Raw genomic sequence first — 23,524 nt, forward strand, 5'->3', positions numbered from 1 at the left:
ACACTGACTGTGCTGCAACTCTCTGTATCGTCAAAATACGACAAAATCTACCCGACAAGACGGACAATGATTGGGGCTTCTGTGATGACGAGATGCATGAATGATTGATGCCGAAGGGCAAAGTTCATAATTATTGGGCATTAAAAAATAAAAATTAATAAGTGAAATTCATAAAGTTCAAAGTTCTGTATGTGGTTTTGAAATGTAAAGGAAACGAGAAAGAACCGTGTGGGGTTTTTCAACACAGCAGAGTTTTGTGTAAAACACGGATCGTGTATCGCTGATGCTGCTTTCGGAAAGGTTTGAGTGGCTCTGAAAAGAGCCGTTGTGGGAGAGCTGAAGAACTCTTGTGAGGCGGAGCAGTTTACTTGCCCTGGCTTTTCTTGGGGAGCAGCACGGCCTGGATGTTCGGCAGCACACCACCTTGCGCGATCGTCACCCCGCCCAGCAGTTTGTTCAGCTCCTCATCGTTGCGGATGGCGAGCTGCAAATGACGCGGGATGATGCGCGATTTCTTGTTATCTCGTGCAGCGTTACCGGCGAGCTCCAGGATCTCTGCAGACAAGTACTCGAGCACAGCCGCCAGATAGACGGGAGCGCCGGCACCGACGCGCTTGGCGTAGTTGCCTTTGCGAAGATGTCTGTGGACACGGCCCACGGGAAACTGCAGCCCAGCACGGGAAGAACGAGTCTTTGCCTTCGCACGAGCCTTTCCACCACCTTTACCACGTCCCGACATGATTCGTCGCAATGAACCGATATCAAAAACAACCTAACTGTGAATGAAAGTCATGGTGCGAATTGAGTTGTTTTTAGGGTGAAGTCGGACCAGGAATCATACACGCCCACATTTTATCCATCCAATGGCTGAACATCAGGTTGTGTACTCCGCCTCCAAACTCTCTGTGATCCAAAGATTTGCATATGAGACAGAATCGGTTGAACTTTGAACTTTGACCTTTTGAACTTTGCCCTTTTGAACCTTGGCGATTCGCACCAAACGTGTCACCATCGTGCCCAAGGACACGCCAAGGTGGCACGACGGATCCGCGGGGAGCGACCTCAAGTCGCTCGTCCAAGGTCTTGTGCACAGCTTCTGCACCACACCACCCAACGGCTCTTTTCAGAGCCACAACACCTTTCTTGAAAGTGTAATCGACCATTCACCGAACTCGCCACATGTCACGACCTTTTGTGTGTGTATTGTGTACACGGGTCAGAAAGAGACGCAGAGACGTGTTTTATGAAGCATTTTGTTTTGTTTTTAACAAAGACTGGGAAAAGATAAAGACCCAGAGAATTGATTTGATGAATTAGACAGGGGGTGCTGGGTGGATCGGGACGGGGCTTCAGGATGGTTCAGTGAAATATCGACATGTCTGAATTAGTTGGGCTCATATGTTGACGAGATGCAGGTATATGCATAGTCCACTGAACGGTTCATAAATACTGCGAGCACTTTGTATTTGGTTTCCGAATGAGGAAACTTAGTTCAAAGGAAGGACGAAGAATCGTGCAATGTACGAGCTTTTCCAGACACGAGGCACTGGGTTTACAGGTAAACGGGGATGGTCAACGACGTGTGTCAATGTCAAATGGGGCAAATTGGTCAATTACTAAGTGATCTTAGAAATTAGTAATTTGGTAAATACTAAGTAATGGTAGTCGTGATGACACACTTTGAATGTTGCATATTTAACATTGCGTGTTGAGTCACGTGACTTGCCATTCTTTGGTCATTGTTTGATATAAATAAGTTATGAATGAATATGGAACAACTTTCGTTGGTCTTGCAAATAATTTGAACCTTGTGCTGTTGTTTATCACGCGCTTTCACAAACCACTTCATCAAATAATGCATACAAAGGTTATATCTATAATGCCTGCACGTAGTTTTTATGAACCATCGGATCAGCTCCTTTCAAGTGAACGAGGTGGTGGCTCTGAAAAGAGCCGTTGTGGGTTTTGGGCAAGTGAGACGAGGAGGAACAAGAGAAACTTCACCTCGACTCTCTCGTCTTCTCTTCCTCTCACTTCTTTTTGAGCGTCGCCTTCTTGTTCTTCAACCCCTTGGTTGCAAGCTTGGACTTTGGTTTCGTCGTCTTGGTGTTTCCCTTGATCTTAGGCAGAACCTTCTTCACGTTTTTCTTCACCTTTGCAGGCGACTTACTGAATCGCTTCGAAGAAGCGGCGATAGATCTTTTCGGTTTCTTGGGAGATACCTTCCGCACCACCTTCTTCACTGCTGGCTTTTTGGTCGCTTTCTTGGCCGCTTTCGACTTGATTGTGGTCTTCACAACTTTTCTGGGACTGGTGCTCTTCTTCACTTTCGCACTCTTCTCCTTGTTCAGTTTGAATGAGCCGACAGCGCCCGTTCCCTTGGTCTGCACAAGATTTCCACTTGCAACGAGCCTCTTCACAGCCGAATTGATACGAACGGAATTCCGATGGAGATTGTAGCCATCTGCCCCCAGGGCGTTTTTCAAGGCGACAAGCGACGTACCATTTCGCTCCTTGCTCGATCCCACCACCTTGATGATCTTTTCCGAAAGGGTGCCGTCAGTCTTCTTCGGGGTCTTGGAAGCGCCAGGTTTATTCTTCCTTCGCTTGACAGACGGGGCCGAAGTTGAAGGTGCTACTGAAACAGGAACAGACTCCGACATTTCCCACTAACAAGAGTATGACAAATAACACGAGGATCCAAAAAGAGGTTCAGTGTTTCACAAATAAAGTGTTGCATTATCACGTCGCCTGTTATAGTGATGGCGTGAATAAGCGGACGTGGTAGAAATCAACGTCAGCGTTCAGAAACGATGGGGTCGTTCACCGTATCCGTTTGTGTTTCCTGCGTCACTTTGAGCTTTGTTATTCACATGAACGTTAACTCCATGCGCAATGCGCACAATCGTTCCAGGTACAAGCACATCCTGGCAAACGGAGAGAAGCATCTTTTCTAATATCTGGCGCTTTCGCCGCATTCCACGGCCCGACACGGCAGATGGACGATCTGCTTTGACAGAACATTGCTCACTCGAACACGTTCTCGGGCTTCGACCAAGGGTTTTCTATGCTCAGAATCTGTTTTTGAAGAGTGAAATATTTTCTTTGACCCGACTTAAACCTCACAAAGTTCATGGTGAAATGTGCACCTGTCTGCATCCACCTTTGCAAGGAAATGAAACAAACAGGAAAAAACTCCTTTTTGGAGGTTTGTGTCGAGGTCATCTTGGCATGGACCATCACAAATGTGAAAATACTTGGTTACCAACAGCAAACGGGTGTAAGTAATGCTTCGAACGTTTTATTAAATCCAAACGCGAATAAAATCGTCGACCCGGTTTCTCCCATGTTTTTGTGTCGTGCTTCGTGTGATGTTCTGGATGCATCCAGGTGTTGTAAACGAAACTGTTGTGATATCTCTGACACTTACTTGACTGGTTGAATTAATCCCCTGTCGTCCAAGAGAGGTGCAAGGTCTTCCATGCAGCAACTTCACAGATCTTCCACGCGTTAAAGTAAAGCTTCGTGATAACAGCGAAATGTCACGAGAATTCATTGTTTGAACCTTAATTTAATGACATTTACAATGGACGGTGGTTCAACGAGGTTAAAGTCCGGCAAAAAGGGTCGTATTAAATTCTCTTGAAATTTAAAATTGAAATATCGATCATGCAAATATCGATCCTTCCATTACTTGATACCTTTGCAGCGTATTTATAACTTCGGGGCCGTTTGCGTTTGTTGTTTATTTTGACAAAGTTCTGCAGTTGTGTTCAGAATGAAATCGTCGTAAATTACTGCCTAACTTCACCCTCATTTGACAAGATTCTGTGTTTCTTTGAGCGAAAGCGAAGGGACCACAAGAGCGAGTGCAGTTGGACATTGTGAAAGCGTGAGGACAACGTGCGCACGCGCAGCAAGAGGTGAACAGGGAAAGAGCACACGCGCGGACGTGGTAGAAATAACCAAGCAGGCACCCTTTCTTCTCAAGGAAATAATTAAATATGGGAGGCAAAGTGCAAAGGTTAAAGGGCAAATGACAACGTCGAGCTCTCCATAAATATAAAGCCTCAGAACCACAATCATCCATAACAACACGCGAACGCTCGTCGTTTAGCTTATTTGTGTTTGGAATCAAACGGTGTGGTTATGTCTGGACGTGGTAAAGGTGGAAAAGGTCTTGGCAAAGGAGGTGCTAAACGTCATCGCAAGGTTCTGCGAGATAACATCCAGGGAATCACAAAGCCTGCTATTCGTCGCCTTGCTCGCCGTGGTGGGGTGAAACGCATCTCAGGTCTAATCTACGAAGAAACACGTGGAGTTCTCAAGGTGTTCCTGGAAAATGTGATCCGCGATGCTGTTACCTACACGGAGCACGCCAAGCGCAAGACCGTTACTGCCATGGATGTGGTGTACGCTTTGAAGCGCCAGGGCCGTACACTTTACGGTTTCGGTGGTTAAACATTCTGGGGGTGGTAATCATCATCAACAACAAAACGGCTCTTTTCAGAGCCACCACCTCGTTCATGAAGGAGCTTCAGGCGACTTAAACTCTGTATTCTTTGGCACCACAAATGCGATGATAGCAGGGTTCATATTATTTTGGGTTTGTGGAGATGAACGGGTCAAATAATACATGTTATGGTTAAAATGAAAAATGTATATTTTAACATGAACCACCTTGCAAGCGACACGACACATGATCCCCAACAATTGTCACTTATTAATCCTATGGTTTCATTGAAACGTGAAACCCGATTCCCTAAAGACAGCGAAACCACCGTCTTGTTCAACGTTTCCCTTTCAGTCTTCAAAAAAAGGGAATCACAAAACGTATTTCCTTCCCACCCATATACACATTATACATACACAAAAGGTAGAGATAGGTGGAGAGTTCGGTGAAAGGTCGATTACACTCTCAAGAAAGGTGTTGTGGCTCTGAAAAGAGCCGTTGGGTGGTGTGGTGCGGAAGCTGTGCACAAGACCTTGGACGAGCAGGTTAAGCTCGCTCCCCGCGGATACGTCGTGCCAGCTGGATGTCCTTGGGCATGATGGTGACACGTTTGGCGTGAATCGCGCACAAATTAGTGTCCTCAAACAGCCCAACGAGGTAGGCCTCGCTCGCCTCCTGCAGCGCCATCACTGCGGAGCTCTGGAATCGCAAATCGGTCTTGAAATCCTGTGCGATTTCACGGACGAGGCGCTGAAACGGCAGCTTGCGAATGAGCAGCTCCGTGGACTTTTGGTAGCGCCGGATCTCGCGCAGCGCCACAGTTCCTGGGCGGTAACGATGCGGCTTTTTCACGCCACCGGTGGCTGGAGCACTTTTCCGTGCCGCCTTTGTCGCCAACTGCTTTCGGGGAGCTTTTCCACCAGTCGATTTACGGGCGGTTTGCTTCGTTCGAGCCATCGTGACCGGCAAATATCAACACAAAACAAAACAACGGCGAATGAAATGAAATTATGAGATGAGAAATGAAAATGAAATGCGCGGTCTGTTTTTATTTGCGCCGCGAGACGCTTCCGCCGTTCGCTATTGGCTGGCATATTTTGCACGTTTGTTATTGGCTGCCTCAAACACTCTCCCATTCGCTGAAGAATTAAGCCCCACCCTACGCTCCATCAATTGGTCGAAACTTCACTCTCCACTCTCCATTGGCTGAAATCCGAGCCCGATGTGATCCTCTCCGCGAAGGTAAGCTTCGTCCGCCCTCCCTTGCGCGTTTCTCCCATCAATATCTATCGTGAGCTCGTTTGGGCCTGTTTTAGCATTTCCCTGAAATAAAAGAAGCAAAAGGCAAATCTTTGCCAAATAAATGTGTTTGTCCCGTAAGACAAAAAATTCACTCGTTAATCGATTTCAGTATTGGGTCTTTTGGCAAGGGGAACTTCGTGAAATGCATTTTTTTGAGATTGGTGGAACTGAACATTATTTGCAAATAATGCAAATTTATATTGTACAGTCGAGTTTCTCACACTTGTCGTCCAGGCAATGTAGCCCATTTTTTCACTCAACTTGGAACAAATTGCAACAGAATTTTTTTGGCCACAATGCATTTCTACAAGGTCCCCAGAACAACATACTAAAAGTCCCAAGCAATCCCAACATGGGAAATATGTCTAAAGTTGCATCGATTGGGCAGTCAATCATGCAGGCAATTCGACCAAGATCCATACTTGCGCCACTTCATCTTGGTCTTGGGGTACAGATGCACCATCATTTTGCGTCACGGTTCCTGATAGACACACTTCATGAACATGGATTCTCATGCTCCTATGCCGAGGTGAAAACATTTGAACGAAGTGCGGCAGTTGAACAAGGCACAGATACACCCTTTACTCAAGAACAATGCATCCAGTATATTGCGGACAATGTTGACCATAACGTAGCAACACTAGATGGCACCGGGACATTTCATGGCATGGGCATCATAGCTACTGTTACACCACAAATAAAGACCTCAAGACCTGTCCCCAAAGTGTCTGTTAGAGCTTCGGACATTGCTGCAGTTGGCCGTATAAACATTGAGTACTTCCATATCCCTGCAATGATACCACCACTCACCTATCTGCCACTTGTACACACGGCAGCGGATGATCCGACATCTCAACTTGACATTCTATGGAAAACCTCCCTACTTCTTCGCTCTCCAAGACCAGCATGGTCTGGTATGATGCAAATGTTCCATCATAGCCAATATCCAGGACAGTCTTCTGTGATATTCCTTCCAATGATTGATCTCAATCCTAGTGATCCAAATTGTATCTATTCCACACTAAAGTTTGTGTCAGCTCAGGCCATGTGACATGGTGTTACTCCTGTCCTCACATTCGATCAACCCTTGTATTGGAAAGCATTATCAATTGTTCGATCTCAACCAGTTGACAGACTTCTCCGGCGAATGGTCCTCAAACTGGGAGGGTTTCACATGGAAATGAGTTTCCTGGGTAGCATCGGGCATCTGATGGCAGGTTCCGGATTGGAAGAAGTCCTTGAGGTTGTGAATGCTAGTAACACCGTGTGCCACATGTTGATTGGCAAGGCTGTGTCCAGAGCAGTCCGTGGTCACATGCTAGTAGATGCTGCACTGAACATCATCCTTCTGTCCAGCGCATACAATGTACCAGTGCCATCCAAAATGAAAGCAGAGGACCCTGATGAAGTGATGACAGGTGATGATGTCGAACAACAGACACAACCGACTTGATCAGAGCAGCACAACCGACTTGATCAGAGCAGCAGAAGTTTCCTCTACAAGATGATCAGAGCCATGACAATGCAGTTTCCTCTACAACATCTGTAGAAAACGTGTGTTTGGCAGATGTCTGGAACAGAATTCATAGCATACTGAAGGAAAAGAAGGATATAATGAGCACAATGTGGACCGCAGAACTCTGGGTCAAATATATGGAAATGGTAGACATTCTACAGAGGTTTCTCAAGGCTGAACGCACAGGCAAATGGAAATTGCATCTCCAATCAGTACGTGAAATGTTGCCATACTTTGCAGCATCTGGACACACACTATATGCAAAGTCTGCATATATCTAATAATAATAATAATAATTCATTTATTTTGTATAGCGCTTTTCCAGAAGCCCAAAGGCGCTTTGACAGAGTGGCAAACATAATGCATAACAATACATGAAAACAACAATTGCAAAAAGACAAGAATCAATAGGGAAATATTTAAAGCAAAAGGAGGGAGAAGGAGAAGAGATAGTCAGGGGTTAAATGCTGTGGGTTGAATGTTGAACGCAGTGTTGAACAGGTGGGTCTTTAGTGATGTTTTGAATGTGGTGAGTGAGGAGGAGTCTCTGATGGTGTGAGGTAGTGAGTTCCAGAGGGTGGGAGCAGCGATGGAGAAGGCCCTGTCCCCCCAGGATCTGAATTTGGTCCGGATGGAGGGGGTCAAGAGGTTGGTACCAGCAGAGCGGAGGTTGCGGGTGGGAGTGTGTCTGGAGAGGAGGTCAGCCAGGTAGGATGGGGCCAGGTTATGGAGGGCTTTGTATGTCAAGAGGAGGATTTTGTACTGGATTCTCTGGGGGATGGGGAGCCAGTGAAGCTTGTAAAGGACGGGGGTGATGTGGTCACGGGTCCGGGAATGGGTGAGTAGACGGGCAGCGGAGTTCTGAATGTATTGGAGTTTACATTACATTACATCTATCTTCAAATGATATTAAATCTGCCAGAGACACACCCAGAAGTCAACCAGAAATCTGAGCAGGGATACCATGCGGTGAGACGCAGCGACAGATATTGGTCAGGATTGTCGACCGATCTCATGATTGAACAAGTGCTCATGAGAAGTGTTAAGACAAGTGGGAGACTTACAAGAGGAAAGGGGATGACAGAAACCCAGCACTTGCTGTGTGTCCTATCTATGCCATCGTGTGCAAACATCAATGATGCCATGCAAAAGCTCAGTGGTGTGTCATATGAAACCAGTGACCAACACAAGGACATATCATCAGCATGACAAGTTGGAGATGTCAGCGACACCCTTGATCTTATCAGTTATCTTGAAAAGAGAAACCCATTTGTTAATAACAGTACACTGCTCAACATTGCAAATGGCATGACAGCTCAGGAAGGAGTCAATGTTGAAAGATCAAGAGAGGTTGGTGAACGGATTCTTGCGTCAATGGTTGGGAAATCTGTCGATGAGTTTGTCTTCCGAAAAGGTGATCAAGCAACGACACTCGGTACAAGATCAACTGTCAAAATCAAAGGCGAATCTGTGAAGGTGGATCCACAGCTGATATTCCAGAGGTTGATAACTGTCGCTGAACATTGTGAAGATGTTCCATCACTGTTCAAGTATGAACTCTGTAGTCACCCTCCTGCATTGTTCAAAAATTCCTCCCTTCCACTGCAGGCCAATAAGGCATCTCTTGCTGATTCTATCTGGAAAGTCATCACAGAGAAACAACGAGAACCGACTGAAAATGTCCAGTACATCCTTGATGGTGGTGCTCTACTTCACAGACTACCCTGGCAAAGAGGTTCTACCTTTGATTATGTGTGTGGTCTATACACCAACTATGTTGTACAGAAATATGCTGATGCTACTGTTGTCTTTGATGGCTACAATGATGACCCATCAACGAAAGATGCCACACACATGAGAAGAACAGGAGCCTGTACTGGTGTGAGAGTTCACTTCGCGGGTGAAATGGTGATTCAATCCAGAAAAGAGGATTTCTTGAACAATGCGAGGAACAAACAGCGCTTCATTTATTATCTGAGTGACAAACTGGAGACAGCTGGGTGCAACACATTTCATGCGAAGCAAGATGCTGATTTGTTAATTGTTCAAACAGCTGTCGCCTCTGCACGAACAACAGACTCTGTCCTGGTGGTCGACACGGACTTACTCATCCTTCTTATTCACCATGCTGAAATGGATGCACATGACTTGTTCCTGATACCAGAACCAAAGCAAACTTCAAGAAAGAACAGTATTTGGAACATGAAGCAATCAACGAATTTGCTTGGCAGTGATGTATGTGACTGTATGCTGTTCGTACATGCTATTCTTGGTTGCGATACAACTTATCGCCTGTTTGGTTTGGGAAAGGGTCCAGCACTGAAAAAATCATGAACGATGCCTTCTTCTATCAACAAGCGAAAGTTTTCAGTCAAACACATCAAATGGAGGAGAAGGTTATCGCCAAGGCAGGAGAACATGCACTCGTTTCGTTGTATGGAGGATCTGAGGAGGAAGGATTGGACACCATACGGTGCAAGCAGTTTTGTGAGAAGGTCACCAAGAATGTTTCACATGTAGAGCCACAGACCCTGCCACCCACCTCTGCAGCTGCAAGATACCACAGCCTTCGTGTGTATCACCAAATACAGCAGTGGAAAGGGATCGATCTAAATCCACTAGAGTGGGGATGGCACGTAGCAGCTGGACATTGCCTACCAATACTGACAGATCAGGCCGCAGCACCATCAGCACTCCTGGACATCATCTGCTGTAACTGTAAAAAGGACTGCAATACACGAAGATGTACTTGTAGAAAATATGGTCTCACATGCAGTGCTGTGTGCGGGGAATGTCATGGTACAAGTTGTACCAATGCAAAACTGCCAGATTTCACAGAGGAGGATGACAAAAATGTTTAATCGTTTGAGTTGGATGTTCCAGCATTTTGTGTACCTACAGCAATCAATACAGCAATTTTCACGAGCTGAACATCTTTATATAAGCATAGTATGGTGATTTTGTAATGAAACTCGTGTATCTGTCACCAATAGACAGAGCATCATCTATATATATAAAACACAGTTTGTGTGTGTGTGTGTGTGTGTGTGTGTGTGTGTGTGTGTGTGTGTGTGTGTGTGTGTGTGTGTGTGTGTGTAATGTTACCGATAGACTCCTAAACGGAGAGGCTTACGTGCTTGATATTTGACATAGACATGGCCCTTGAGCGTGGGACGAACATGGCCAAACTCAAAATATTTGACGATCCATATTTTTTATTCATATTTACCTCAGCGCATTTCAGCGCACGGAATCAACGGAATCAGCGCAGGTGGGCGCTGATTCGCTCAGAGCGATCACGTGATGACGTTATGACGCTATGAACGCTATGACGCTATGACGCTATGAACGATATGACGCTACGAACGCTGACGCTATGACGCTATGATAAAAAAAAAACCGCTATGACGCTATGAAACGCTAAGACGCTATGAACGCTATGACGCTGTGACCGCTATGACGCTATGAAAAAAAAAATCGCTATGACGCCATGAAACGCTATGACGCTATGAACGATATGACGCTGTGAACGCTATGACGCTATGACGCTATGAAAAAAAAATCGCTCGCTTTGCCAAGGGGCTCGCTCCCCCCCCCCCCCCGTTCCCCTCCCCACCCCCTCCGCTCCCCCACCCGGCAATGCCGGGTACTTCTGCTAGTTCCTTATATATATAGTTTGTACTCGGCAATGCCTTATATATATATATAACTTCTGCTAGTTCCTCATATAATATGAGAGAAATATTGCAGATTGGCGGCCATATTGGATTATGCAAATTAGACATATTTTCCATGTTGGGATTGCTTGGGACCTTTTGTATGTTGTTCTGGGGACCTTGAAGAAATGCATTGTGGTGAAATAATTTCTGTTGCAATTTGTTCCAAGTGAAACCTTATTTTGCCTGGACCATTGTGGCTCTTCATTTATTGGATGAATAAAGCACAAGATCAACCTCCTCTATTAAAGAATACATAAAGCAAAGTTCAAGGCGACTGAAGCTCCTTCATGAACGAGTTGGTGGTTCTGAAAACAGCCGTTTTGTTGTCGCTGTTGATGAACACCACCACCAAAATGTTTAAGCACCGAAACCGTAGAGTGTGCGGCCCTGGCGCTTCAAAGCGTACACCACATCCATGGCAGTGACGGTCTTTCGCTTGGCGTGCTCCGTGTCGGTAACAGCATCGCGGATCACATTTTCCAGGAACACCTTGAGAACTCCACGGGTTTCCTCGTAGATGAGACCCGAGATGCGCTTTACCCCACCACGACGAGCAAGGCGATGAAAAGCAGGCTTTGTGATTCCCTGGATGTTATCACGCAGTACGTTGCGATGACGTTTGGCACCTCCTTTTCCGAGACCCTTTCCACCTTTACCACGCCCCGACATGACACCAACGTTTGATTCAAGCAAAAGTAAGCGTCGTAAAAAAAATGTAATGTCATGATGTAATGTAAAAGAAAAAAAAGTAATGTGATGATGAAATGTGAAAAAATGTAACGTCATGAAGTAATGTAAAAGAAAAAAAAGTAATGTGATGATGAAATGTGAAAAAATGTAACGTCATGATGTAATGTAAAAGCAAAAAAAAATGTAACGTTCCCGTCCTTTACAAGCAAAAAAAAGCAAAAATGTAAAAAATTCCACATCACCCCCGTCCTTTACAAGCTTCACTGGCTCCCCATCCCCCATAGAATCCAGTACAAAATCCTCCTCTTGACATACAAAGCCCTCCATAACCTGGCCCCATCCTACCTGGCTGACCTCCTCTCCAGACACACTCCCACCCGCAACCTCCGCTCTGCTGGTACCAACCTCCTGACCCCCTCCATCCGGACCAAATTCAGATCCTGGGGGGACAGGGCCTTCTCCATCGCTGCTCCCACCCTCTGGAACTCACTACCTCACACCATCAGAGACTCCTCCTCACTCACCACATTCAAAACATCACTAAAGACCCACCTGTTCAACACTGCATTCAACATTCAACCCACAGCATCTAACCCCTGACTATCTCTTCTCCTTCTCCCTCCTTTTGCTTTAAATATTTCCCTATTGATTCTTGTCTTTTTGCAATTGTTGTTTTCATGTATTGTTATGCATTATGTTTTCCACTCTGTCAAAGCGCCTTTGGGCTTCTGGAAAAGCGCTATACAAAATAAATGAATTATTATTATTACTAGCGGGGTCACCCGTGGGAATCCCACGGGCATGGATGTGTGTGACATTTCGACATATTGAGTTATATGCTGCACATTCATTTTTACAAAATGGTTACTGGCAAGTCATCAGATCCAGAAATGGTGTGAATTTAGTTATTTCACATAATATGTGACCCCTCACTCCTCTCCACCTGACACTCTCCTGTCTCCACCTGACACTCTCCTGTCTCCACCTGACACTCTCCTCTCTCCACCTAGCACTCCTCTCCTCTCCAAACCCTCACATCCCTCTCCTTTCCAATCCCTCACCTCTCCAATCCCTCACACTCCTCTCCTCTGCAATCCTTCACACGCCTCTCCAATCGCGCCTCACACTCCTCTCCAATCGCGCCTCACACTCCTCTCCAATCGCGCCTCACACTCCTCTCCAATCGTGCCTCACACTCCTCTCCAATCGTGCCTCACACTCCCCTCCAATCACTCCTCTCCAATCGTGCCTCACACTCCTCTCCAATCACGCCTCACACTCCTCTCCAATCGTGCCTCACACTCCTCTCCAATCGCGCCTCACACTCCTCTCCAATCGCGCCTCACTCGCCTCTCCAATCGGCTTTCCCCGTCTCGTTTCTCTCCTTTTTCTCCCGTCTCGTTCTTTTTCTTGCTCCAAATCGGCCCGTCGGAATCGGAAATCGGCCCGTCTCGCCCGTCGGAATCGGAAATCGGCCCGTCTTGCTTTTGTGCTTGTGCGTAAATAAATTGTGTTCATGACACCATTTCTGGTGTTGGGCTAGCGGCTAGGGTGCCGGCTTAGGATCCTGGGTTCGAATCTCGGTCGATCGCCGAATTAATGCCAGGGGGGTTGACTCAGCCTGTCATCCTTCCGAGGTCGGCTAATTGAGTACCAGTTCACTGGTAATTCCCTGTTTGTCGTTGAAGGCGGCAAAAAGGGTTGGCGTCAGGAAGGGCATCCGGCCGTAAAACATTGCTTCAAAAAGGGGACAAAAAAACAACAACTACCACGGTCCCCGAAAAGGCCAACCCCCGCTTTGCGGGGAAAAATGGCCTCTAAACGGTGGTTTTTACACCATTTCTGGATCTGATGACTTGCCAGTAACCATTTTGTAAAAATGAATGTGCAGCATCTAACTCAATATGTCGAAATGTCACACACATCCATGCCCGTGGGATTCCCACGGGTGACCCCGCAAGTTTGCATTGACGTTCGTCGATGGACTCGTTCGCCCGTCTCATTCGTTTTCTTGCTGCATCCTGTTCAAGTCTGCGTTCTTCATCGATCGTCTCATTCATTTTGGAAATAGAAGTTTCCACGCAGCGCATGAATTGTCACGATCCTCAAGAGGAATTTGTCTCGTAATCATCAAATGATAAATGGCAAGTAAATTATATTGTGGAAAATTAAAGATTTCAAATAAACCTATTTAAAGTGTATTCGCACATAACTAATTTTAAAAAACGAAGAAATATCTCTCGGTAATTTCCTGAAACATATTTTACTTCCGGCTAATAATGTTGAATTAAATAAAAACGAAGAAATATATGTCGGCATCATTGTTGACGTTTTTGTGACGACTGTCATCAAACGAAAAAGTAATATATCTTAACGGAAAAGCAAAAGCGAATTTTTAATATATATCGACACGTTGCCGTCGGTGTCATGTTGGGCGGTGTATGATACACCATGACGCGATTTTTAAAAATATATCTCTGCATTTTCCCGCGTGTGTGGAATGTTCTCAATTATTGCTGACACCGAGTCCAAAACCATCGATAAAAATGAAATCATATGGTGAGTTAGATTGGAGAGAAAGGCGTGAGAGAGACTCAATGGCCTTGAAGTTGAAGTTACAGGCGTTTGAGAATTCATTTCGTTCTATAAACGGCAACTTTCATTGGATTTCCTTCCCGTTTTTTTTCAACCGAGTCGAAAACTATGTTAGCGACTGTGAAAAATGAAATGATATATCGAATTTTTAATATGTATCGACACGTTGCCGTCGGTGTCATGTTAGGCGGTGTATGATACACCATGACGCGATTTTAAAAAATATATCTGCATTTTCCCGCGTGTGTGGAATGTTCTCAATTATTGCTGACACCGACTCTAAAACCATCGATAAAAATGAAATCATATGGTGAGTTAGATTGGAGATAAAGGCGTGAGAGAGACTCAATGGCCTTGAAGTTACAGGCATTTGAGAATTCATTTCGTTCTATAAACGGCAACTTTCATCGGATTTTCTTCTCGTTTTTTTTCAACCGAGTCTAAAACTATGTTAGCGACTGTGAAAAATGAAATGATATATCGAATTTAAAATAGATATCGACACATTGCCGTCGGTGTCATGTTGGGCGGTGTATGATACACCATGACGCGATTTAAAAAAATATATCTCTGCATTTTCCCGCGTGTGTGGAATGTTTGTGGAAAATTAAAGATTTCAAATAAACCTATTTAAAGTGTATGCGCACATAACTAATAAAAAAAACGAAGAAATATCTCTCGGTAATTTCCTGAAACATATTTTACTTCCGGCTAATATGTTGAATGAAATAAAAACGAAGAAATATATGTCGGCATCATTGTTGACGTTTTTGTGACGACTATCATCAAACGAAATAGTAATATATGATAACGGAAAAGCAAAAGCGAATTTTTAATATATATCGACACATTGCCGGCGGTGTCATGTTGGGCGGTGTATGATACACCATGACGCGATTTTTAAAAATATATATCTGCATTTTCCCGCGTGTGTGGATTGTTCTCAATTATTGCTGACACCGAGTCTAAAAGTAAAACCATCGATAAAAATGAAATCATATGGTGAGTTAGATTGGAGATAAAGGCGTGAGAGAGACTCAATGGCCTTGAAGTTACAGGCCTTTGAGAATTCATTTCGTTCTATAAACGGCAACTTTAATCGGATTTTCTTCCCGTTTTTTTTCAACCGAGTCTAAAACTATGTTAGCGACTGTGAAAAATGAAATGATTTATCGAATTTGATTTGAAATAAAACTGGGGGAGAGCAAGACACCACGGGCCTACAAAACAGGACTCAAAGCTATGCGAGTTAATAAAATGGTGGATATTTGTTTATAGCCACTCCCAGAATGGGTGGAGCTACTCTGCAAACCGAGTAAGCCACACCCCGGACAGACACCCAACAGATAGACAGACAGACAGAATCATCTACGGCTATTATAATATAGACTAGCGGGGTCACCCGTGGGAATCCCAGACAGACAGATCCCAGATCCCAGATAGACAGACAGACAGACAGAATCATCTCCGGCTATTATAATATAGATTATTAACGCAAAGCAAGCGCCTCCATTCCAGGCCAATCTGCCATTTTGTACTTGAAGAGGCTGTCCGCTTGGTGCATCTTGTTTTGCCGTTGGGATTTCCATCTCGACGTCATCGTGTTGATTGACGTTGGTTTTCCTATCGGCTCAATTCCCTGATCGACCTCTCACCACGTCACTCCTCAGCCGCAGCCGCGCTAATACCTGCCTGTTGTTTTGCCGTTCTGCGCGATTTCGACATTCACTGCGTTGGGTTTCGTGCACGGACTTTGGGGAATGTTACATTCCACTCTTGTTTGGTGTATCGTGAGTTTATTGTTTTGAGAGCATTGGGGAATGATGGTACCATCACATGTATTGTTCAGTTCATGCAAGTGATTTTCATTGTACTCTCTTTCATAGTGTTATTATTGTGTATGTGAGAGTTCCTTATACAATTACTTGTTTGTTCTGCAATCGCATTGGTGTGGTTTTATTATGGTTTATTGGAACTCTCAAAATAACAAATCTGTCTGCCGTGTTCCCACTCCAGACTGAGGTGCACCGCAATCAGGGTTTGGGGAGGTAATACGTAACATTAGCACGAACCTTTCCACCACCTTTACCACGTCCTGACATGATTTGTGGAGGGGAATACAGAATCAGAGAACCTTCACTGTTTGTCAGGTCAATGCCGATTGGTTGGGGAATTGGGTTATTTTGAGGTGGAATTCGGATCAAGAATGACACACGCCCACTTTTCATCCATCCAATGACTGAGCATTAGATTGTGTTCTCCGCCTGAAACCCTCTGTGATCCACATATTTGCATATGAACCCTTAATAAGAGAAAATCGCTCACACACATATTCTTATTCTTACTCTTTCTCCGTAGGTTCAGATATTGGTTGTCTAACTAGCTACTCGTCATGCCTGCGGATCATCCTAAGCAAGAGGCAGCAAAGAAGGGTTCGAAGAAAGCCGTTTCTAAAGCGACTCGGAAGGGTCCCGGTAAACGGCGTCATCGCAGAAAGGAAAGCTACGCCATTTACATCTACAAGGTGCTGAAACAAGTTCACCCCGATACGGGTGTTTCTTCCAAAGCGATGAGCATCATGAATTCCTTCGTTAACGATATCTTTGAGCGCATCGCATCCGAAGCATCTCGTCTGGCGCATTACAACAAGCGCTCCACCATCACATCGCGGGAGATCCAGACGGCAGTGCGTCTGCTCCTTCCCGGGGAGTTGGCCAAGCACGCCGTGTCCGAAGGTACAAAGGCCGTGACCAAGTACACCAGCTCCAAGTGAGCTCGGACTCGTTTCTCTAGTTCATCCCCAAACGGCTCTTTTCAGAGCCACTCAATGTTTCTGAAATGGAGTGCGACTTTTGCTCTTCGTGTATCCTTGGTGAAAGAACCACGTGATGTTATATGTAATTAGAAATGTGGTTCATATTAATATGCAGGTCAGGTAATCATCAGCATTATACCGAAGTAAAGAGTAGTCCTGTTAAAACTTCCTATTCATGGATAGGGTTTGTATTTGTCATAACGACTTGGAACATAATTTATTGTGAGGTGGGTATGTTTGTTGGATAGTCAGGATCAAATTTGATGAGTGTTACGTGGTCCCCTCGGTGAATACCTGGTCTCGGTGACCCCCGGACCGTGAGAGGAACTTCGCCAGAAAGCTGTATTATATATGCGCTTTCGCCACGTAATCCATACGAATTTCACCCAAGAGACAACTGACGTTCAAGGATACATTTCAATGGTAATGATACCATACAATTTCAATGACACAACCACGGAGATTTTCCCCGAGCAATCAACCATACACAACCATCAACAATTCCCAATTCACAATCAATTCCCTATGAGTAAGATGGCCATCTTATATATGTGTGTCCCGGTGAGTACTCACGACCCCCTTTTGGTCTCGGTCCCGCACAATGTCTCTGGGCCCCTCCTGACCAAGATGATGGTCGGCGTCGCCGCACTCGGGCGGTTGAACGAACCCCGGGTGGACGTGTTTCCACCGGGCAGGTATCGTACCAGGCACCCCGGCTACAGCCCCTCGTGGCCACGCGAAGCGGGTACGGGAAAGCAAGCCAAAAGCCCCACGCCGCTTGCCAGGCGTGTTAGGCCCCAACGGGCGACCCGTACGCGTCTTTTTAGACGGTGTCACGAACGGCGCCAAACGCTGGGTCGGTGCACGGCCACACGACAGTTTGACGTCCACCGGGCAGGTATCCGTCCCGGTAACTCCTCTCGCCAGACAGGCTCGGGAACGCCGCTTTTCCACACGGCTCAATCAATCCCACCTTTCGTCGGAGCGGGGCGAGGAAAAAGAATACTCGTCCTTTTTCCCTCGTGTCTTTTCCTCTTCCGTTTCCGGTCACTTCCGTTTCCGGCCACTTTTCCGAAGGGCTCCTGACCCTCCAACCACAACAACTACACAACAACTACAACCACAACAACTTAATATACTACACACGGATAAGCAAAGACCTGAATGGTAATTCACATACATTCACATAAATATGTAACACTCCCCCCCTTCAAGAAAGAAAGTTTGAACCCAGCGAAAACTTTCTTTGCCGGCCAATTTGGAGAAACAAACCAGATAACTCAACCCCCCCACATTATCAGTTCCCCCCAGGCACAGTTATCACTTAAAAATAAAGCAACCAAAATTTCACCACAACCCCTCCAGATTACTCACTCTGGACTAAGCACCAGCAACGACATTGTCCCTGCCAAATCCAACTCCATCTCATGACCCTCTGACTTTGACCGTCAGTTTCTTGTGAATGAAGGTTAAGGGGTTGATCAAAGATCCAAAGTTAAGCCACTCGATAGCACTTTTTCCGGGAGGCCAAGCCGAGTATTCACTACATGGATGCCTTTAGGAACGTGGAGTTCACGGTTAGTCCGTGCAGGAAAGTTCTCTACATGGGCGCCTTGAGGAACGTGGAGTTCACGGTTAGTCCGTGCATGAAAGTTCACTACATGGACGCCTTTAGGAACGGCGTCACGGTTAATCCGTGTCGGAATCTTGGCTCGGCGGCTCCGCCGCATTCAGTGCTTCAACTTCTCAGAACTTCCCTAATACTTAGGGTGGGACCACTTGTCCCTGTAGTCCCATGAATAGCGGTCTCCTTCTCGGCCACTACTTTGCCAATCCTTCCTTCGGGAGCGGCCGTAACTCAGGGAGCCTCCATAATAATATTGATTGCGGCCACCACCAAAACTACCGCCCAGTTGTCCTCTCCTGTAGACCTCTCGACGTCTACGAAATGCCTTCCCTACTGTTATGGTCCGACCCTCCAAATCCTTGCCATTCCAATTCTTCTCTGCCTCTCTGGCGTCTTTTGTGCTGGCAAACGTGACAAAGCCGAACCCTCTTGACTGTTGCGTTTCCCAGTCTCTTACCAACCGCACTTCCACCAGCGGCCCATATCTGTTGAAGACAGAGGTCAGAACTTCTTCCTCTGTTTTGAAGTTCAGTCCCCCTACAAATAACTTGGCACTTTTGTCGCCATCCCGAGCTGGTGTGGCGTTATTTTCCCTGCTGGGCTCTTTACCAACCCTCAGGTTACCATAAACTTGACCCCCGGCCAAATCATTCCCGATAACCACAGATACACCCTCTACAGGAAGCGTGGCTTGTAAACCGACGGTGACCGGTCCTGACACCAAATCGGACTCCAAATGGATGACATGAAGGGGAGCACTAACACCGCCCCCGATCCCCTGTAAACGAACACTATCCCCCGTTGCCGTCTCCTCGGACCATGGCAAAATGCCTTCAAGCATTAAAGATTGATGTGCCCCTGTGTCCCTCAAGATCCTAACCGGTTTCCGGTTAGTCGAGGCTCCATCCCGTGACACAAACCCCTCTGAAATAAATGGTTGGTAACCCTTTTGATGGCGATTTCTCACAATGGCCATTGCGTTTGGAGTCGTAGTAGTCGGACTCCGCTCTGGGTCTTCGCTTTTCATGCGGTAACAACTGGACATCAAGTGTCCAGGTTTCTTGCAAAAAGCGCAAGTAGGCCCGGAGGAAAAACTCGTGGTCTGCCTCGGGCCCCCCGAACTATAAGTTTGTCTTGGGCCCGCATCCCTCTGATTTCGAACAGGTGGGGTATCATAGTTGTCCCCATAATCATCTCGAGGCCGCCGCCATGTATGGTCGTTCTCCGCACCTGCTGTTCCCCACCTCCCCTGCGGAGATCTAGGCGAGGAGTTAGGTTCGTGGACCCCTATTCGGTGGGATAAGGCATAATCATCTGCCATGGTGGCTGCGTCCCACAACTTTGGTACTTTCTTTTCCTGCAGGTACACTTTGATGTCCTCGTGGACACACTGCTGGAATTCCTCCACCAGGATCAAGTCCCGCAATGTTTCGAAGTCTTTCCCGACTCCTTTTGACTCACACCACTGATCAAACATGTTTTCTTTCACTCTGGCAAACTCCACATGGGTCTCACTCTCCCTCTTCCTGGCATTCCTGAATTTTTGCCTGTAAGCTTCCGGAACCAACTCATAGGCCTTGAGGATGTGCTTCTTCAGTACCTCATAATCTGCACATTGGTCCATTGGTAGCGCCGAATAAATTTCCTGAGCTTTCCCCACCAGCACACTTTGCACGAGTATGGTCCAAGCCTCCTCCGGCCAGTTTAATTGTCGAGCCACTTTCTCAAAGTGTGGAAAAAATTTCGCGACTTCTTTTTCACTGAACGGTGGAACCAGCCTCACATGTCTGCCCACATCCCAGGTTTTCTGGTTAGGTGTCGACCCCGTCAGCAAAGGTGGTGCCTCTCCCCGTTCTCTCATTAACTCCAGCTCCTTGAATTTAATTTCTTGCTGAAGCTCCATGTCACGTTCCTTTAATTCCCTTTCCGCTTTTCTCTCCTCTGCTTCGAGTTCCCTTGCAGCTCTCCTCTCCTCTGCTTCTGCTTTCCTTTCCTCTGTTTTCATCCTTTCCTGGAGTTCTCGTTCCACTCTCCTTTCCTCTGCTTGTTTCTCTTCTCTCCTCTCTTCTGCTTTCCTTTCCTCTTCTGATCTTTCCTTTTCTGCTTTCCTTTCTTCTTCTTTAATCCGTTCCTGGCTCCGTAATTGCAACTCCAGTTTCCGGAGCTCAACATCTTCTGGTTCTTCGGGTAGCCACTCCCAGGCTAACTCGTCCCATGTTCCTAATCCCACCATAGATTGTATCACCGTGGCCTGCAACTCTGCCTTCCTCAAATTAGTTCGGACCTCCAAGTTAAAATGTTTGGCCAATTTCAAGAGGTCCGACTTTAGCAACGCTCGGAACTGTGCCTCACTCGGGGTTACCACAAAGTTCTGTGCCACAAACGCCATGGTGCCTATCGTTAACACCTGTTAACCTTCACCCAAGACTTTACCCCAATTTCCCCAAAAATTTTCCAATTAATACTTAATTAATAAATTTTAATTAATAAAAATATTATTTTATTATTTTATACAAATACACTTTTAGATCCCGGACGTAGACCCAATTGCGTAATCGTAATTTGGACGAGCCCCCAATTCTGTTACGTGGTCCCCTCGGTGAATACCTGGTCTCGGTGACCCCCGGACCGTGAGAGGAACTTCGCCAGAAAGCTGTATTATATATGCGCTTTCGCCACGTAATCCATACGAATTTCACCCAAGAGACAACTGACGTTCAAGGATATATTTCAATGGTAATGATACCATACAATTTCAATGACACAACCACGGAGATTTTCCCCGAGCAATCAACCATACACAACCATCAACAATTCCCAATTCACAATCAATTCCCTATGAGTAAGATGGCCAGCTTATATATGTGTGTCCCGGTGAGTACTCACGACCCCCTTTTGGTCTCGGTCCCGCACAATGTCTCTGGGCCCCTCCTGACCAAGATGATGGTCGGCGTCACCGCACTCGGGCGGTTGAACGAACCCCGGGTGGACGTGTTTCCACCGGGCAGGTATCGTACCAGGCACCCCGGCTACAGCCCCTCGTGGCCACGCGAAGCGGGTACGGGAAAGCAAGCCAAAAGCCCCACGCCGCTTGCCAGGCGTGTTAGGCCCCAACGGGCGACCCGTACGCGTCTTTTTAGACGGTGTCACGAACGGCGCCAAACGCTGGGTCGGTGCACGGCCACACGACAGTTTGACGTCCACCGGGCAGGTATCCGTCCCGGTAACTCCTCTTGCCAGACAGGCTCGGGAACGCCGCTTTTCCACACGGCTCAATCAATCCCACCTTTCGTCGGAGCGGGGCGAGGAAAAAGAATACTCGTCCTTTTTCCCTCGTGTCTTTTCCTCTTCCGTTTCCGGTCACTTCCGTTTCCGGCCACTTTTCCGAAGGGCTCCTGACCCTCCAACCACAACAACTACACAACAACTACAACCACAACAACTTAATATACTACACACGGATAAGCAAAGACCTGAATGGTAATTCACATACATTCACATAAATATGTAACATGAGGACCAACGTTTGTTCAACCTGCTCCTATCGATATTATAAAAGGAGCCGTGTCTGTCTTTGTTGTGTTATCACTTGAGACGGATTAACAGATTTCAATAAATCCAACGACGGTGGATTGGGGTAACTCCTGGGTGTTTGTGATCCAAAAAAAGAAATACCTTTTTTATGGGTACATGGACACGCGTGTCAAAACTGCAAATGCTAACACGGAGCACGGAGAGCAGGATCTCCCAGTAGTCCTTTTTTATTCATTTCCTCATACATTAGCCATCGCAGCAGAGATTGGTATTGCCATCAGCGAGGAGACGGGTCTTATATTCTAGTATATCTGAACTGATGGGGGCAGTTACCACGAACTCAGAAAATCTATTTATTCCATTTCTCAATCTCTTTCCAATGAATCTTCTTACAAGAGAATCTCAATTCCAATCTCTTTCGTCGAGCCATGTAACTGTTCTCCAGAAACAACTTTCAGTTCAGAGTGTGGCCTCTAATTGCACGAAACATCACTGCAACAAAGTGCTCGGGATCCTTGGCTTTTGAGCCTCTAATAATCTTTCAGATTTCAATATCTGCCCGTTTCACTTCGTGAAAAGCAAAGTAATAAACGGAGCTGTCTCATTCTGGTGCCACAGAATACATGATAAAGTTCAAGACGCCTGAAGCTCTTTCATGAACGAGTTGGTGGCTCTGAATAGAGCCGTTTTGTTGTTGTAGCTGTTGATGAACACCACCCCCAGAATGTTTAACCACCGAAACCGAAGAGCGTACGGCCCTGCCGCTTCAAAGCGTACACCACATCCATGGCAGTAACGGTCTTTCGCTTGGCGTGCTCCGTGTCGGTAACAGCATCGCGGATAACATTTTCCAGGAACACCTTGAGAACTCCACGGGTTTCCTCGTAAATGAGACCCGAAATGCGCTTTACCCCACCACGACGAGCAAGGCGACGGATGGCAGGCTTTGTGATTCCCTGGATGTTATCACGCCGAACCTTGCGATGACATTTCGCACCTCCTTTACCGAGACCCTTTCCACCTTTACCACGTCCAGACATGACACCACCGTTTGATTTTTAACCCCAATTGAGCAAAACGACAAACCTTCGCGTGTCTGTATGGGTGGTGGTGGTAGTGGTGGTGGTACTGAGGCTTGACATTTGTGGAGAGCTCGATGTTATTTGTTCTTTAACCTTTGCACTTTGCCTCATACATTTCAGTGATTTCTCTCGGAGAAAGGGTGCTTCCTTGATGATTTCTACCACGTCCGTGCCTGTGCCCTTTGCCTTTT

The 23,524-nt window shown here is 46.3% G+C and overlaps 4 protein-coding genes and 1 pseudogene across 4 annotated transcripts; 2 read left to right on the plus strand and 3 right to left on the minus strand.

Annotated features, from left to right (window-relative positions):
• Positions 1–170: 170 nt before the first annotated feature.
• LOC137412646 (uncharacterized) overlaps positions 171–23,524 on the minus strand; it is a 46,860-nt pseudogene continuing 23,506 nt past the window's right edge.
• Positions 4,150–4,464, plus strand: LOC137426136 (histone H4). Its single transcript, XM_068114829.2, has one exon. The coding sequence runs from the start codon at positions 4,150–4,152 to the stop codon at positions 4,459–4,461; it is 312 nt and encodes a 103-aa protein (XP_067970930.1). The 3' UTR covers positions 4,462–4,464.
• Positions 4,688–5,436, minus strand: LOC137426138 (histone H3). Its single transcript, XM_068114830.2, has one exon. It carries the CDS (start codon positions 5,408–5,410, stop codon positions 5,000–5,002), a length of 411 nt encoding a protein of 136 aa, XP_067970931.1. The 5' UTR covers positions 5,411–5,436; the 3' UTR covers positions 4,688–4,999.
• Positions 16,668–17,103, plus strand: LOC137426140 (histone H2B 1/2-like). Its single transcript, XM_068114832.2, has one exon. The coding sequence runs from the start codon at positions 16,668–16,670 to the stop codon at positions 17,046–17,048; it is 381 nt and encodes a 126-aa protein (XP_067970933.1). The 3' UTR covers positions 17,049–17,103.
• On the minus strand, positions 22,426–23,291 carry LOC137426141 (histone H4-like). The gene has a single exon (XM_068114833.2). It carries the CDS (start codon positions 23,289–23,291, stop codon positions 22,980–22,982), a length of 312 nt encoding a protein of 103 aa, XP_067970934.2. The 3' UTR covers positions 22,426–22,979.

Source organism: Myxine glutinosa, chromosome 4, assembly GCF_964187855.1.
Source record: "Myxine glutinosa chromosome 4, kmMyxGlut1.1, whole genome shotgun sequence".
Taxonomy (NCBI): Eukaryota; Metazoa; Chordata; class Myxini; order Myxiniformes; family Myxinidae; genus Myxine; species Myxine glutinosa.

Coding starts and splice junctions, on each gene's coding strand:
- LOC137426136 (XM_068114829.2), top strand. CDS start 4,150: ATGTCTGGACGTGGTAAAGGTGGAAAAGGTCTTGGCAAAGGAGGTGCT.
- LOC137426138 (XM_068114830.2), bottom strand. CDS start 5,410: ATGGCTCGAACGAAGCAAACCGCCCGTAAATCGACTGGTGGAAAAGCT.
- LOC137426140 (XM_068114832.2), top strand. CDS start 16,668: ATGCCTGCGGATCATCCTAAGCAAGAGGCAGCAAAGAAGGGTTCGAAG.
- LOC137426141 (XM_068114833.2), bottom strand. CDS start 23,291: ATGTCTGGACGTGGTAAAGGTGGAAAGGGTCTCGGTAAAGGAGGTGCG.